The sequence below is a fragment of the Hydractinia symbiolongicarpus genome, chromosome 12 (genome assembly GCF_029227915.1).
Source record: "Hydractinia symbiolongicarpus strain clone_291-10 chromosome 12, HSymV2.1, whole genome shotgun sequence".
NCBI classification, from domain to species: Eukaryota; Metazoa; Cnidaria; class Hydrozoa; order Anthoathecata; family Hydractiniidae; genus Hydractinia; species Hydractinia symbiolongicarpus.
Genome location: NC_079886.1, coordinates 21,172,876 through 21,189,453, shown reverse-complemented (window position 1 = coordinate 21,189,453; position 16,578 = coordinate 21,172,876). Strand labels below are relative to the sequence as shown.

Sequence of the window (16,578 nt, the reverse complement as noted above, 5' to 3'; positions counted from 1 at the left end):
CTCAATGGGCATCAAAACTTAAGAATTGGTAGGGTTTACTCAGTTAAACTTTTAGCTCATTGGTAGCCATTTTGATGACACTTTCGGAATAATTGAACGTCAATGGAATACATGGACCTTACTATAAAACAAACGGACTGATACTATTAGGAATTGAATGAATTGTAGTTTAAGGAGCGGATTAGCACCACAATAAAAAAACAGCATCACATTCATTACCATGAAATAAATAAATTATGCAATGGTGGGAATTATAAAAACTGCAATTAGTTTCAAAACTTGTTCTGTGAGTGATGTAAGTCTTACAAAACAAACGTGATTGAAAGTAAACGTTGATTTGCGCACCAACCTTCCACTCTAACACCTCCATTATTATTTATTCAAACCTATTTCTATCACTTACCATTTTGATGAGCAAAGTATTTACAACAAACATACACCCGACTACCATCATGTATTCTACCCAACCCCCACCGGCAAATTGTTCTAAACCACAACACCAAAAACACATATACACTCACCCGATTGTAAATTATACATTCCCTAACCCTCCGTTTACTACCCCCTTCCCTCCCTTGATCATTTGGAACTCTAGAGATGGTAAATTGTGTTTATCAAAGAAGATAGTCAACAAGCATCAGGTAAACAAGTGCCTGTAAACAGTGAACTAAACCGGCAACGATGAACCTGGTTAAATTTTGTTTTGCTTAAAACATAATTTAAGAATTCTTAATTGTTGATTTGCTAAATTCACACTGAAAAGAAATTTACGTGTCCCAGCGCGTTATCACCATATACAGTAGCCGCTAAATGAGGTATAACAACTTACTGTTTGCAGCATGACGCTGCGGCAAGTTTGGATCGAATCCAATCGTTCCTTGCGGCACGTTGCCGCATGTCTTTTGCATTTTTTTTGGTCACATTAAATATTTTTGTATAAAATAGAAGCAGGTGATTTTGACAAAACAAAATTTTCGGACACAATCTCAAAGATTTCGGAAAAATCCTAGACAAAATTTCGGACAAATTAACTTTACGGATCTAAATCAAAAACCCAATATTACGAAGCTACCTTTCTCATATCTTTAAAATAACATATCTCAAGATAATTTAATTTTCTTAAGTTGCCGTTACACGGTAAAATTTTTTTTTCGAAATACTTTCAAGGTTATTTTCACTTAAAGAAATTTATGACTTCATTTTCTGTGTTGCTAATCTTTTTTTTCTGAAAAATAGAATCATGCAAGAACATATACAGTCTGCTATATACAATATAATAAAAATAACAAAAGACTACACATTTTTTTATAAGCAACACCAATTTTTATTTCCGCTTGGAGTTGCTAAGGAAAAATTAATTTTAAGCCTCAAAGAAGAAATCAACAAGGGAATTTCAGGAATGTTGCTATGCATACAAATTTCTGAGACAAAACTTCAAGACGTTTTTCTTTTTCGATCGTTCAATATCTCGCTCCCTTTTGTTTGTTTATTATGCTGAGGACCATAGTGAGTGCATTGTTTTGTCATAAATATCGTTTGTTTGTCTATTCTGTTTGTTTCTCAATACGTTGCTCAGTACATCTTTCCTGTCAACCTAAGACGTTGTGTAATTTTGGTCCAAGTTTAAGGCTGAGATCTTAGCAACTCAGTTGCTTATAAAAAAATGTGTACATATTAGATACAAAATAATAAATATACTCAATGTTTTTTTTAAAATAAAAATTTATACACAATTCTACGTAAGTAAACGCGATATTTACAACCGTAGATCAAAAAATGAAAGAGATTTAAAATCTTAATATAGACCTCGACAAAATATTTACACAACGATCATATTTTTATAAAGACTTATTTTTAAGCTGGCATGTTTTTAGTTACGACAACAAACCTATTACAAGAATTAAACAGTGTTTTAATACAAATACTTCTCTTTCAAATCTAGCTATTCTGTTGCTCGAATAATCAAACGTTATCCTATGGTTCATAAAAGTGGGTCCATATGTACGATGTACAATAATAAATTAAGCATTTTGTAGTACGTTTATTTCTAATTGTACACCGTGAAAGTTATTCCTCCCATTCCCCGTAATAATAATGATGATAATAAATCATAATGATACGAAACCCGTTGTTATCAACTAGCTGGAGATTCGTTGATTGTATACATAATTTCTTTTTCAACATTTGCATAATCATCAAGAATATATTCCAGAGTTTCATTACGTTTTATTAATAACGCTATAGTTACGCGCAATGCCTCGTTTTCTTTTTTTAAAATACTCATTTTGTTGCTCACTTCTGCTTCCATCCTTCGACGCATTTCTCTTGATCTCCTCGCAGCCTCGTTATTCCGTTTACGTTTTTCCCAATACGTATCGTCCTTCTGGGATTCAGGAATAACTGTTTTAGACTTGACTTTAACTGGTTTTGGATCATATATATAACCTCTTTTTCTTTTTCGCCCGGGTTTACCACCTTTATAGTTTTGGGAAGTGCTGCTAGAAGAAGTTCTTAATCCAGAATTTACATCAATGCCACTCTCAGGTTCACTGGAGGATCTTTTGGTCTCTGAAGTAGATACGGGAGTTTCTTCTGGATCACAAACAACATTTTGAAAAGATTCCATAATTTTTAAAGGATTTTCACATTCTGGTGAGGCTGATTTTATACTTTCACTGTTATGACTCACGCTATCTGTTTCATTTGAGCGAGGCAGCACAGAAGAAGAACCACTTGTGCAAGTAGGACATTGACTGGAGCTGTTGCTACAGTTACTACAACTGTCCGCTTTACCAGATAATGAGACAGATTCAGTCCTGGTTGCAAGTAACCCTGCTTGTTGTGGGGGTTCATGTGTCTGATGTTGCTCCATTTCGCTTATAAAACGATCTAAGCAAATATTATGATCATACTGTCGATCTAATTCAGCTATGATTTCCTCATCAAGGGTATTTCTTTGCGGGTATACTAATGTTGCTGTTTCATCTAACAATTTATCAGTTGACGATTTTTCTTTAAATCGTTTTGGATGCTTGGAAAGATGATGAAATCGTGAATGCAACTGCATGTTAAAGAAATCAGAGCTTGATGAAGTTAATGATGTTACACTTGAGCAGAATTCATCAACAATCATATAGTTTTTAGGGTATGAAACTGGCAATTCTTCTCTACGTTTCTTCACACACCCTTTCGTCACTTTGAATAAAGATCCACTTGTTTTGTCTAGAAACAATAACTAATGCATTAAAATTTTGCAAATTAAACATACCCTTTTAAATACTTTGTTGTGTCCAAAGCACTGAACTTTTGCTTGTATCGTAACCACATTGTTTCATACACGAGAATAAAAGAAAAGAACACGTCAACATGTAACAACTTTTTTGTTATTTTTGTTCAGGTTTTAGGTATTGGAACAAAAATTACTTTTTTTAAGATAAAATAATGCCTTGGATGAGACGTAAACTCTCCTTCGTAATAATGAAATCTGCTTTGCTTTGCCTTAGAGGTTCTAGATCCTTGAATACCAAGTTGCACACGGAGGTGGTTAATGATTTTGATCTTGCCTGTGTAGATTACCAGAATAAAAGTTTTTGTTTTATTTAGTCACCAATGCGCACTTCTCTTCTATTCAGTCAAACACTCGCGTGGCTCATAGCCTTAATTTTTACTCTATACTGTCCTTTATTTATCAATTTTTATTTTATTTAACCTTAGTCTATTTATATTTTAATTAAATTGTAATTATTTTTAATGAATAAATATATTTATTTTATACTAAAAAAAGTAGTTGCTTACTATAAAATAAAAATTTTCCAAATTATTGACATTTTTATTAATTTTTGCAAATGATATTTTAAAGAATAAATGACACAATTTTGCAGATTAGATTGCAGATTAAAAATTTCGCATACCAGCAAAAATTATTGCCAGAAGATCTTAGAAGCACTTTCAATGGAGTTAAGAAAAGGTTTTTTTTACTGAAGGGTTTTTCTGTATGCAAATTGTCTGGTTCTCATAGCAGGGTCAATGTAAAAAATAGTTGAACAGTGTCTACATTTTGCTTTTTCTTGAAGGAAATTGTCAAAACTTTCGCAAGTCGACCTCTCACTGAAAATCACAAAATGACCAATAATACAAATATCTTTTTGGCAAAAAAAAAAGTTGAGAACCATCAACTACATGAACAGCAGAGAAAAAATTAAATATCTTAGGGTAATCAAAAATGCAATGGAAAGAACATGACATAAATAAATTGTTTTTTAAATATTTAGAGCTGCGAGTAGTAAATTCTAACAGAGATGTTCAGTCCTTGGTTGCAAACGCCATCTTGATTTCAAACGATTTGGCCGGCAAACAGAAAATATATACCGTTTGTAAACCTGTCAGTAATCCGTATGTCCTTTTTGTAAACAGGACAGGACTAAAACTTCCCAGTTTAAAACACTTCAAACCTGTTATAAAAACAAGTAATTTGTGACCAAAACTTTATTTTCTGGGTATAAGGTTCTATAGGCTCATTTGTTTGCCCACAAAATTTGATTGCAAACCAACATGCAGATCCGGAGTTATTGGGTCATTGAAAAAACTAAGAGGCCTAGGACAAGCAAAAAAGTGTGATTTTGTGAAAAAAATTTATGTTAATCAATTCACCTAAAAATAAAATAAGTCCCTAGGTCTGAAAATACTGATGATGGAAAACGTTAAAATTTGCTATTACATAAATATGACATAATTTATGCGGCATAATTAAATCTGAAATTTTTAAAATTCCAAGACTTGCTAACCAACTTTTTAAGCTCATGATGTAATTTCAACACCATTTTATACCTAACGTAAACACCTTATTTTTCTTTATTTTCAATACTAGTTGCAAAAGACTCTTTGCAAACTTTATATCAAAACAAAATTTGACAAACGTACATCAGCATTTTAAACCGGGATAAAGCATTTTAAAACAAAACAAGCATTTAAAATTATGTAAGATATCGCATTTACTAATAGGATAGAATGGTGATATTATAAGGCGTTTCATAAGTTCCTTTAGTTCATGGAAAGAAAGATGGTTTCGAAATAAACTCTGCCAGCCCTCAAAATTTAACAAAGCAACTGGGCAACAAATTGTCAATACAAAACAAAATTGCCTCGAAGGTCTTATAATAAATAATGAATACCATACAGTCGTTTGTGTGAATAACTAACTCCACAATATCTTTGTGTGTGTGTGTTTTTTTGTTTTTTTTTGCTTGGTTTAGCAATACACCTCTTCACAGTTCCCTGAATTTTGCGTGCGAAGATCACATGACCATTATGTCATCGTTAAAAAAATATATGTACAGGCACAACCGGAAGAAAACATTCCTATTTTTAACTCACGCCAGTAGGAACTCGTGAATATTTGTCTTAAAGTACAGAAAATTTTGTTGAAAATATGGAAAAAAACTGTTGAGAGTGGAAAAAGAAAGCGTTCCAGAACTTGTGCTGTCATAAACTGCAGTCATAGTGAGTACGACTTGGATGTTTGGGACAGCCAAACTTGTGCAACCCAGAAAGTTGTGAGGAGTTGTTGCTGTGAAAAACCTTACGAGTGAGTTTTGATAAAGATCTTGCTGATCGCTTCAAAATATCTGTTGGCTTAACTAGCAACATAGCTTCATGGTTGAAAGCTACTTCAGCAGCATTGAGACCTATTGTATATGTACCAGACGAAGATAAAATATCCAATACTCTCAAAAAAAGATTCCAGTCATTGCCAAAAATGCATTCAATTTTAGATGGCACAGAATTTTTTATTGAAACGGCGAAAAATCTGGACCTAGTCTTTGTTTGTTTCCAAAGCATATGGAGGCTCTATATCAGATAAGGAAATAACAAACTGTTGTGGCTATCTTGATATGGTACCTCAATAGTCCCAAATAATGTTTGACAAAGGTTTCAGAATTCATGAAGAATGTTTGGTTTATTTTATATATGGTACCTCCTGGACGAAAAGGATCTGCACAGATGACACCTGCAGAAGTTAAAAAAAACGAAACACATTGCAAATTTGAGGATTTTAGTGGAACAAGTCATCAGACGAATGAAAACTTTTCGCAAACTGGCAACAGAGTACCCTATTTTCATTTAAAAATGTTTGACTATGTGGTAACAATATGGCAGTCCTAAGCAATATGAAAAAACCGATTTATATTGATTAATTATATAACATTTTTATAGGTTTATTATACTATATATATTGATAATGTGAAAAAGACATTTCGATGTTTGTTAAATGTCAGCTCCAAAATGGGTTTGTGAACAGGTACAGTTTTACAACCTCTTGGTACGTTCCATATAGCTAACAAACTTGTACAAGATGGTTTCGTAGCATGTCATTGCATGCCATATTTGCACCACTAACGTCCTTACTGGTCAACACTTTTACAAATTTTTTTAGTCTTGTTGTTGTACTTTAACTCCTTGCATTTTTTCCCACCATGTGCTCTCCTCGCGTTGTTGTCAAGGAAGCGCAAACATGTTCTGTAAAAAAACCCAACCAAGGCTCATAATGTAAATAAACATTGCGGTACAGTTGTAAGAAAATAAAAACAAACTCTTCGCTAGCATCTTTACTAAACATGGTGACGTTTTACGTAACATCGACAGATTTTGTAATACCGAACGCATCAAAACATGCTGGAATTTAAAATTGACAGTTTTTTATTCATTTAGAGCCTTTAACAAGGAAAAACACTCTGAAACGATAGTCACTTTCATTTACTACTGCCATCTTTGTTTGCATTTTATCTTCCGATTATGCACGCGCATCTTAATTACGTAATCATTATATATGTGCGCTCACTGAATTTTGAAACTGCGAACTCGTGTATTCGTATTTTTGGAGACAGACAGATAGATGTGCATATTTTACATGGCTAGCCTCGCAAATATCAAGGGATATACCCTGTCTATTATTTTCAGGAGGGGCTATGGCTTAGATGGAGAGTCCTAGACTATTTAATGCTCATTTTGAGCTACGCAGACCCAATAACCTTTACAATAATTCAATTGTACATGCGTTCCTACGGCTCTCCATCGTTTTACAATATCGGAAAAAAGGAGGTAAAAATCGTGTTTTTATGAGAGTTAGTTAGAGACGAAAGCGTGTTTTCTCCAGTTTTTTAACTTCTGTCGTATCAATTTCTTTCAAATTTTCAGGAAACTTTAATAATAATAAGATACAAATTATGTGTACTTTTCATTAATAAACCTTAATAAACTCTTATAAAAGTGTGATGTTTACCTCCTCTGATTGCAAAATAAACTGCAATGGAGTGTTAGTTTTCCCGGATTATCGGAAAGGTGTATTAGGGCCTGCGCTCTACTAGACATCTCCCGGCAACATCTAACAGCCCACACAGTGTGCTGTTGGATGTTAACCTGGCTTGGGTTAACCCTGGGCTGTGGTAATATTCATTCGCCCATGTTGAATCGCCATCAAGAGGAATCGAACGCTGGTCTCCTGCAGAGTACAAGAGCTATAACCACTAATCAATGGCGCCACTAAATGTACAGGAAAACTGCATACCAGTACTAAAGCGCTCCACCTGCCTGCCACGCATTAGAGCCAGAAAGGTTAACCATGGGAAAATGTAAACATTGAAAAAAGGTCTGCTATTCCTAGCTACAAATCTTAGAATCACGTTGCATAAACTTTTTCCTACTTATAAAAATTATGTAATATTTACCTGTGTCAGACGATTCTGACTTTATATCTTTGCTTTCCATCTTTTTTCTACAGGTAGCTGGCTACATAATTTTTTTGTGTCCAAACCAAAGGTCACGTTTCTTCCGTCTTCGACAACCTATGGTTACGCAATCGTCCGTTTACAATCCGAAATCAAGCCCTTTAAAAGTCCGAATATCGGTTCTGTTCGGTTTTTCTAGGAATGGCACACGCCACCCTCGTCCCCAGGTTTTTTTCCCTTTTTGATATGTCGTCGTCTTAGGGATAGGGAAATGTATGTTCTAGCGCAGTTGCGCACGCACACGCACAGACGCCACGGCCAACCACAATAAATCAATACCATGCAGTGCTTAGCCATGTATATCCAGTACCACACCATGCCTAGTGGGGTAAAGTTCCAACCTCGTTCCCAGGGCAATTTTTGCGCTTTTTTGATATCCGAGACGGCGCGAAGAAATGACCCCGGGCCAGGCTGGTTAAAATCAGCACGATTCGTGCTGATTTTTAATTTATTTAAAATTTGGTCATTTTGTTTAAGAATTGCATGCGAACCGCCGAGAACACCGTATTGCTATAATTTATGCAAAACAATCTTGGATCGAAATCATGGATAGAGTTTTATTTTTAATTTAATCAGAAACAAGTTAGTTAAAGTGTTTTGAGTTTTTGCTTCGAGAAAACATGATTGCAGTGTTGCCTTCGCTTTTTTGGCTACATACAAATTTTACATATATATTTATTTTAAGGTCCAAGACGTACTTTTGTAGCTACAAAGGTTGTGCAAACCAAAGTAGCTAGCTATACACTTTTTTTATTATGATTTTTAGCTATATCTTTATTTCATATTATAGTTAAAAGTGAAAGATTAGGTGCCTATTATTATTTTATTATTGAAATTATTTACCCAGGATAGCCTCTTGCGTTCCTGTTGGTACTGCTATCAACAAGGGTCCTGCGAAGGGGGTCTTAGCGCATTAAAAGCCATCGTCCTAACATGCATATACACCCAAATAAATTGTATTGTCTAAAAAATTTTACAATTGTTAGGTCAACATTTATAATTGTCTTTAAAAAAAATCTTATCGCCCTGCTTTAAATGCCCAAATTCGAAAAGTATAGATATTACGGAATCATTTTTTATGCTAATCCCATCAGACCTGCCTAAAAGCATCTCCTAACAAGTTTTAACTCAATATCTTTCTTTTTCATCTTTCTTTTTCATATTACACTTTCGGTTTTCACGAAACGGGTCCCTGGAAACTCATTTACAACTAAATGGCCACTATGGTCAAACCAATTGACTTTTTAAAATTAATTTGTGTTTGTTGCTTTACTAAGAGATTAAAAGTCATAAAACACAGGATGTTGCATTTCATGCAGTCAGAGAAAATTGTTATTTAATGTGTAAAATCGATTTAATTAAGCATATAACTATTTAGTTAATTAAATAGTATGGACTTCTTAATCCATTTTTTTAATCTTTTTCAACCAAATCAACAGCATATGATTTTTTTTTTGTTTATGTGTTCTGCCTCGAAAGAATATTAGCTAGAGTGTAAAAGAAGGTCTGTTCGGGAGAAATAGGATTAGTTGTGTATACCTGAAGAATGTTTGATGAATTGGAAACGAACATCGTTAAAAATATTGTTATTCCACCGTCATCCCTTGGAGATATAGTAGGGTATTGTTGTAGTAGGCTACGGCAAATTTTTATAAACACATCTTCCCACATCCTAGGCATTGGATTGAGCATTTCAGATGTGGATATTGAAGACGTTACTATTGACCCCAGCGATGGCGAGTGTATGGCCAGCGTGTATTTTACATTGAAACATGTTATTCCCAGCCTCGGCCAAATCGTATCGCGCACGTCAAATTCTAATTTGGAAATTATATCATTCGATAATTCGGAATATAAAATAGCGATTCGGTTTGATGGTGATGATGAGTGCGTGATTACGTTATGGGTAATAACAAAACCAGTGAAGCATCCGGGTAGAGTGGCCCAAGGTCAAAAGTTGGCCGCACTGATGAAGAAGAGGAAGGAAGATATGAAACAACAACAGGGTGTTCCAGTCAAAACCTCTTCTGGGTGAGTTCTGTACAGTCAGGCAGTGGATATATATATGGCGTGGGGGGAGGGGGGGATTATTACCCTCGCCTGTATTGGAGGTGCCATATATTTTTTCCGTAGGGGACCCGCCGGTACCCAGCAACCTGCTGCAGTGGCTCAGCAAAAATCTCAAACACAGCCAGATATTTTTCGTATGAAATAAGTATAATATAAATGAGCAGCAAAGAATATCAGAAGGAAGTTGTTAATAGTCTATGGGAGTCCGTGAGATTAGTATCATATACCATCGTAACAGCATTAGGTGCCAAAAAGGCGCTGGGTGTTTCTAGGCCAGGTGCGAAGATGGACATGGAAGATGGTATAAAACCAGCTGGATATATGACGGGGGCGATCCTATTCGATGATTATGCGATAAAGCAGGGTTGGTACAAGCGTTCGATGATGCCACCAAAATAAAATTTTTAGAGGTTTTGTTGTATGCCCATGGGTATACAACAAACATGATATTTATAGAACCCCATACAGCTATATTTACAGGCCCCACAAGCTGTGGCAAAACTAAGCGTGTGCTCGACCTTCTCGAGAATGAGTACAGGGGCCACTTTCATAATATCGTGATCCTATGCCCAACAATTCGATGGAACACGGCGTACTTGGGGGGATCCTTGCTTTGAAAGGATGACTATGTTTTTTTGATAGAACCTCAGGATCAACTATTTGAATGGATTGAACGATTATCAAATGTCCTCGCCGGTGTGAGCACACTCTTCATAGTTGACATGATCGCGGATGAATCCATGGATAAAAGGCGCCAGAGCCTGCTCGAATTTGCCATTAGCGGGAAGCACAGGAAGCATTCGTTATGGCTGTTGACTCAGAGTTATACCGCAATTCCCAAAAACCTGAGGAGACAGAAAAAGCAGTTGTTCATGTGGTACCCGCACGAAATGAGTGACATGAAATTGGTGGATGAAGAGACAAACATAAATAACGACTGGGAAGCGATCAAGAATCAGTTGAAAAAATCCAAACATGCCTGTTTGTATATTAGACTGGACCATCCCAGAGCCTGGAGTATATTAAAATAAATAAATATGTCATACATACATCAATTAGAAAAGCAACTGGATGCCTGCCACCAAGAAATGGATAGGATACCACATTTGGAGCGGAGCCTTGAGGCTCTTGATGAAGATCTTCGTGATGTACTGGAAAGGGTAAGGTATCAGAGGAACACCATGTATTTTTCATATTAATGTCAACTGTTCTAATGACATACATCCTGGTTGGAATATAATTGGGAAAGTTATATATTGACCGTTTCAAAATATTTCAATATATAATTAAGCGTTAAAGAAAAATGGAAAAGTACGTACAGAGTCAGCAATTTACAAAGTATTACGATGTGACGGTACCGATTCTGCGATGCTGTATCAATGCAGGTTCCACTACCGGTTATTGTTCACAGTGTTTGGAGAATTTTAATTATCGAAATGGCTACTACTGGGAGGAGTTTATACATCCGGATGATGATGAGCTTTTAGATAGAGTGCAATCAGGAGAGAACCCTTGGGCGACAATTGCATGTGAGGAGGAGGATGAAGTGCTCGAATACGATATTGAGGATCGCAAGGGTCTGCATATTGTATCAGCGAACGTTCACGAGTGGGGAGTAATTTGCTATGAAATCATAAAGGATAAGGACCTAAAGCTCTTGGATCTGGCAGACTTGGAGAAAATTGGTGAGATATTAAAAATTCAAATTGAGGATAGGCGCTTAGTCGATATCGATGACATTGATAACGAGCCAAATTTTATTAAAGGTATAGTCTATGGTTATCCATTCTATACACTACATCCTTCTAATTATACACGACTTCACCCTATTGATGATTATAGGGATCTTGCTCGGTAGGTAGTAATGTGAACCAATGGTTCACATTAAGTATCAACTGAGTAGTTCCCCCGCTACGGGGGAACCGGTGAAATAGCCCTACCAATCTTTCACATGCTCGGGAGGTATTTCAACATCTTCGGGCACCAGTAGCAATTCCTCTGACACGAAACTCCGATTGGGACCTCCATCAAGATAGTATAGGAGACGGGTACCAGTTACGATACGATCCAACCTGCACGTCTTTTGGCATCACCATGTTCCTCAACAGGTTGCAAGAGGTAGAGGTAAAGGCCATCATCAAGCAAAGGCTTTTCCTCGGGATATTCCTCGCTTTTTGCAAGTGGCACATCATCAAGCTTGATGGCAGATGAAGGTTTCATTCCGATCATAGCCGTCTTGCAATTGTTCATGGTTTTTACAATATTTTATAGGTGTTTGACCCATGTAGTATTGGTTTTGTCAGATGCAAGCTCCTGGGCATCTTAGGGTTTGAAAAGCCTTTGTGCGAGTACTTTGTTGTAGGACTCCACGAACGCTGTGAACGTATGGTGATATTTAGTAGTTGCCCTTTTAATATTGACACCATTGGCTTCTAACAACTTGGTCACATCAGACTTAAACTCTGACCCATTATTGCATTGGAATTGTTGAGGATAGCGGAGAGGTCCAGTCTTGTATATGTCCTTGAGCATGTCGGCTACTTCACTAGCTTTCTTGCTACATAGCGGTCTTGCCACCTTATACCTCAAGGCCACGTCAATACCCGTGAGGATATATTTGTACGTATTGCCATACAATTTATCATGCGGCATGTACAGGAGGTCGAATTGGTGCATTTCGTTGGGTTTCGTGATATTGAAATGCGGGTAATTGATGCGCTTGGGGCCTTTTATATGTCTGAGCCACAAGAGCTGGCGACTTAGCCAGTGAATAACTCTCTTTTTGGAAAGACCAGAGCTCTCAGCGAGCAATTTGATGGCTTTACGCCCGGTCCAGAGATGTTCTGTAGAATATTAGATTTAGCTTAGTTTTTCCGCTTCCTTCTCGGTAACAACATGCTTTACTTTTGACATGTTTATTATACATGTCAAAAACGATTACGCCCATTTGTACGCCGCAAAACCCAAAAGGGCTAAGGAGCCAAGAATGAATTTTTGCTGCTTTGAGGGTGTATAAAAACCTGAGAGCTTTGGGACACTATCGAGAGTAGAAATGAAATACTTTCTCATTCCTTCGTCCATTTCCTTCAAATCTTCACCAGCTTGCCTTTGCTCCTCCCTTCTCTTATTGTACGCATCAATTTTTGCTTGTCTGACACGCACCCATTGAGCTTGGGCAGCTTGTAATTTTTCTACCGCTAAATCGTGTCTTTTCCGCTCTTCTTCACCATGACCTGAGAGTTTACTGAATAGGAAATTAGAGCCCGAAAAGGCCAATGCGTTAATCGCTGCACCTGCTACGAGCACACCAATTGTTGCCATTTATTCTACCTGAGCACATTAATCAGCCGGTGGGTGGTGATATGTATAAATACGCGTACGAATGGCATCGTCCTCTGAAATTGATTCATTCTCCCACTCTTTCCTTGTCAATGGCCCTGCAAATTATTTTAATCTATCCCAATGCGGGACTGCGGGGCCATCATAATATTCCCGCATTAACAAAAACGATAATTCAAATTTATAATCATGCCCCTTTTTATCCGTGATGAAAGCGCAGCAACACCTATTGGAGCAAAACCAGCCATATGTATCGTAATAACCACGCCCACTATCACGACACATATTCTCTTTGATGGAGTACACCGATTTAGCAATCACTTTCTTATCATCATCTGTCCTCGGGGCATCGTATACTTTAAGTTTTTGTGGGGGGTTATACTTAAGGGGGCAATGTATTCTAATATCATTATCTATAACTTTGCAGCACCAGTAGCACATGACCATTTGTTTGTTGATGTTGTTGTTGTTTGCCCGCAGGCACGGGCTTGGCCACTGCTCTTAATATTCCACCGAGTGAAAACGCCCATCCAGGATGTTTAATTGCGCGTCTTGGATAAGGAAGACGTAGCACCTAATATCTCCATTGCCATCCGCTTTTTTCGTCATGTGCAGGGTTATACAGTCCGATAACCTTTGCAGAGTCCGCCCACTACCATGTAGGCCCCGACCAGGTGTTGCCCTAAAATCAATGAATAGCGCATAGCGCTCGGTGAAAAATTGACCTATGGTCACTTCACTATCATGGCACCCAAATAATTCAACGATCTGCTGCAAATGATCTCGAGGGAGCATAGCATATGAATAGAGCTCATTGGGCTCACCCCCCACCGTGACAGAAATCTTCTCGATTTTGGGATTGTAGAATTGCTCATTGACACCAGCATAAGCCTTGGATACTCCAGGATCGACGAATAGTAGTAATATACCCACCAAGGATTTAGCTGGGGTATCGACTTGGAGATTGTAGGATGTATCACGTTTCTTCATAGTCACCACTTTACTCCTCAATACTCGTTCGTATGGTAGGGCGAGGCGGCTGTATCGCGACATCATAGCGCTCGCCAGATCCTCATTTACTAATTTTTCAAACTCGAGCGAAATGTTAGAGATTTTGTATGTAGCGTCAGCTGCCTTGGCTGCGGTTGAGCCCGCGGCTGGTGTACCGGCATCCTTGATGACTTGATCGTATGAAGCGAAATGTAGAACGAACTGTAGCCTATCGTGGAGTCCATGTTGATAAAACGGGAGATCTCTCGTCAACTCGACAATTTCCCCAACGGAATACAAAAGGTGTTTCCGTACGCCGCGGCTATAGCACGCTCCTCATTTGTTCCTACATGGTCAGCCGCTTTTACCTGTAAAGCGCGAATTGTCTCGTCATTTGGATTGATTCCCTTCAAAATCAGATTGTTCTCCCTATGAAATTTCGAAATCCAGAGATCACGGTAGACGCTGAATACATTATAATCCGCAATATGCTGGACCTCATTCCCATTCAAAGTAATAAGTAGGTCACGCACCAGGGCCTTCCCAATATTGCTAACGATCGTTCTTTTGGTGTTGGTGCCGGTCAATTCCATATCAAATAGTAGTCTGATACTCCCAGGAAATATAACATCGTCTCGACCCATGTTCGGTATTTCCACATAGAGATCCTTATTCTGGCCAATCGTGGACGGTACATGACTCACTTTAACCCGCTGCCTCTTGCCTTTGACAGCGAGCATAGTCTTGACTTCCTGATAAGGGTTTAGTCTTCCAAAACACTCATTTATTTAGGTAGGCTGGTGGTTGAAATTAATAGCTGATAATCCGGGATATGATGATTTTACGGATGAGAGGGACATTCCAGACGAGTCTGAGGAGTTTAGTAGCGAGAGTGAGATCCTTCGACTTGAGGATATTCAGGGGCTCCGCGGGCATCGCCAGCTCCACGTTGTGGAATAGAACAGAGATACCAGGGGTAGCGCTCAATGTCACTGATATTAAGCTCTTGATAAATATCCATATTTATTTTGGAATAATTCAGGGACATGATAATTTTTACTCATATTCTGTATAATATGAGTATATGTTTTTGCGCATGCGTATTATCGAAATCGGTATTTCTCGGATTTTATTTTCGGATGACGTTGGGTTTACCGATTTTGGATGGAGGTGGTGGTGGAAGTGGTGGAAGCGGGGTTTTTGGAGGTAAAGGTGTGAAAGGAGGTCGGTGTACTTAAATTCACTCCTTACTACTACTAGCTCAAAATTTGAGGAAAATGCGATTAGCTGGACTTAGACACGAAAAAAAAGAAAACAACTAAATTGTACGTGATATACCTTTTTTTAAAAATAACAAACAAATATCAACATCATAATATCAACTAAATAAAGAAAAAGATTTTTTAAAAAAAATTTACTTGGAGAAATTTTGTTAATAGATTGTTGTTTTAAGTTCCGGACTCGAATAATTTCAAGTCTGTCTTTAAGTGAGGATAAAGAAATTCTTTTTTGATTTCCGCCAGCGAAGGAAGAATCTTTAAAATCGCCTGAGGACTTAGATAGATATATAGAGACAGCTAAAGCCTAAATCCTCGTTTTGACAGATTTTTTTTCTGAGAACGAGGCTAAAAGAGTTTCAAGCCAATAAGAATCATAGCAGTGCAACAAATTGTTTGATTATCCAATGAACAACACTTTATTTTAAAGTTTATATGCTATCGAAAGTTAAAGCTCGTGCAGTGTAGCATAATGAAGATCGTCTTATAATGCGCCATCTTTGATGTTATTAACGTTTCACTTTAATAATTACGTCATTTTCTTCTGTACAATTTTGCGAGCACGTAGACTAAAGCTATATTCAGCAGAACTAATTAATTATTCATGAATTTTAATTTAGAGAGGAATTTGTTGAGGCTAAATATTTTTGGTGAAAGATAATGTATTATAGCTATAAAATCGTGACAAGTGTGGTATAAAAGAAAAAATAAGAATTTGTAGTCTAAAAATAACCTTTCGTAACTGATTATGTAAAAAAAAATTACTGCCACCTTTAAAGATATTTTCCAAGTTGTTTTTCGGAGAAAAAGAGAAAATAGATAAATTTTTCAGCCTTGCCGTTGTTTTCATTTTGTTTTTGTTGTTCATTAATTTTCAGGTTTATTATTTTTCTTTTAAAAATGTTCTTATAGAGAAATGAAGTTTATGTAGGTTAAGTTAGCTATGATTTACAATTACAATAAGAATTTAAAAATTGAATTTTAAAATTTTAGAATATTCAATGATTTTGTTCCCCATTATTACTCAGTCCTCTTTAAAGCTCAGTACTTTTTCAGATTATTGCAATGGCGGAAATCTTTAAGCCACAGGGCTTCTTGTTCTATATTAAAATCTTTCA

The 16,578-nt window shown here is 36.9% G+C and overlaps 1 protein-coding gene across 1 annotated transcript; it reads right to left on the bottom strand.

Moving 5' to 3' along the window:
- Nucleotides 1-704: 704 nt before the first annotated feature.
- LOC130621679 (uncharacterized) lies at nucleotides 705-8,098 on the bottom strand. The gene is made up of 2 exons (XM_057437008.1): nucleotides 7,725-8,098; nucleotides 705-3,222 (listed from the first exon to the last, which is right to left on the bottom strand). The coding sequence occupies exons 1-2, from the start codon at nucleotides 7,762-7,764 to the stop codon at nucleotides 2,135-2,137; spliced, it is 1,128 nt and encodes a 375-aa protein (XP_057292991.1). The 5' UTR covers nucleotides 7,765-8,098; the 3' UTR covers nucleotides 705-2,134.
- Nucleotides 8,099-16,578: the final 8,480 nt, after the last annotated feature.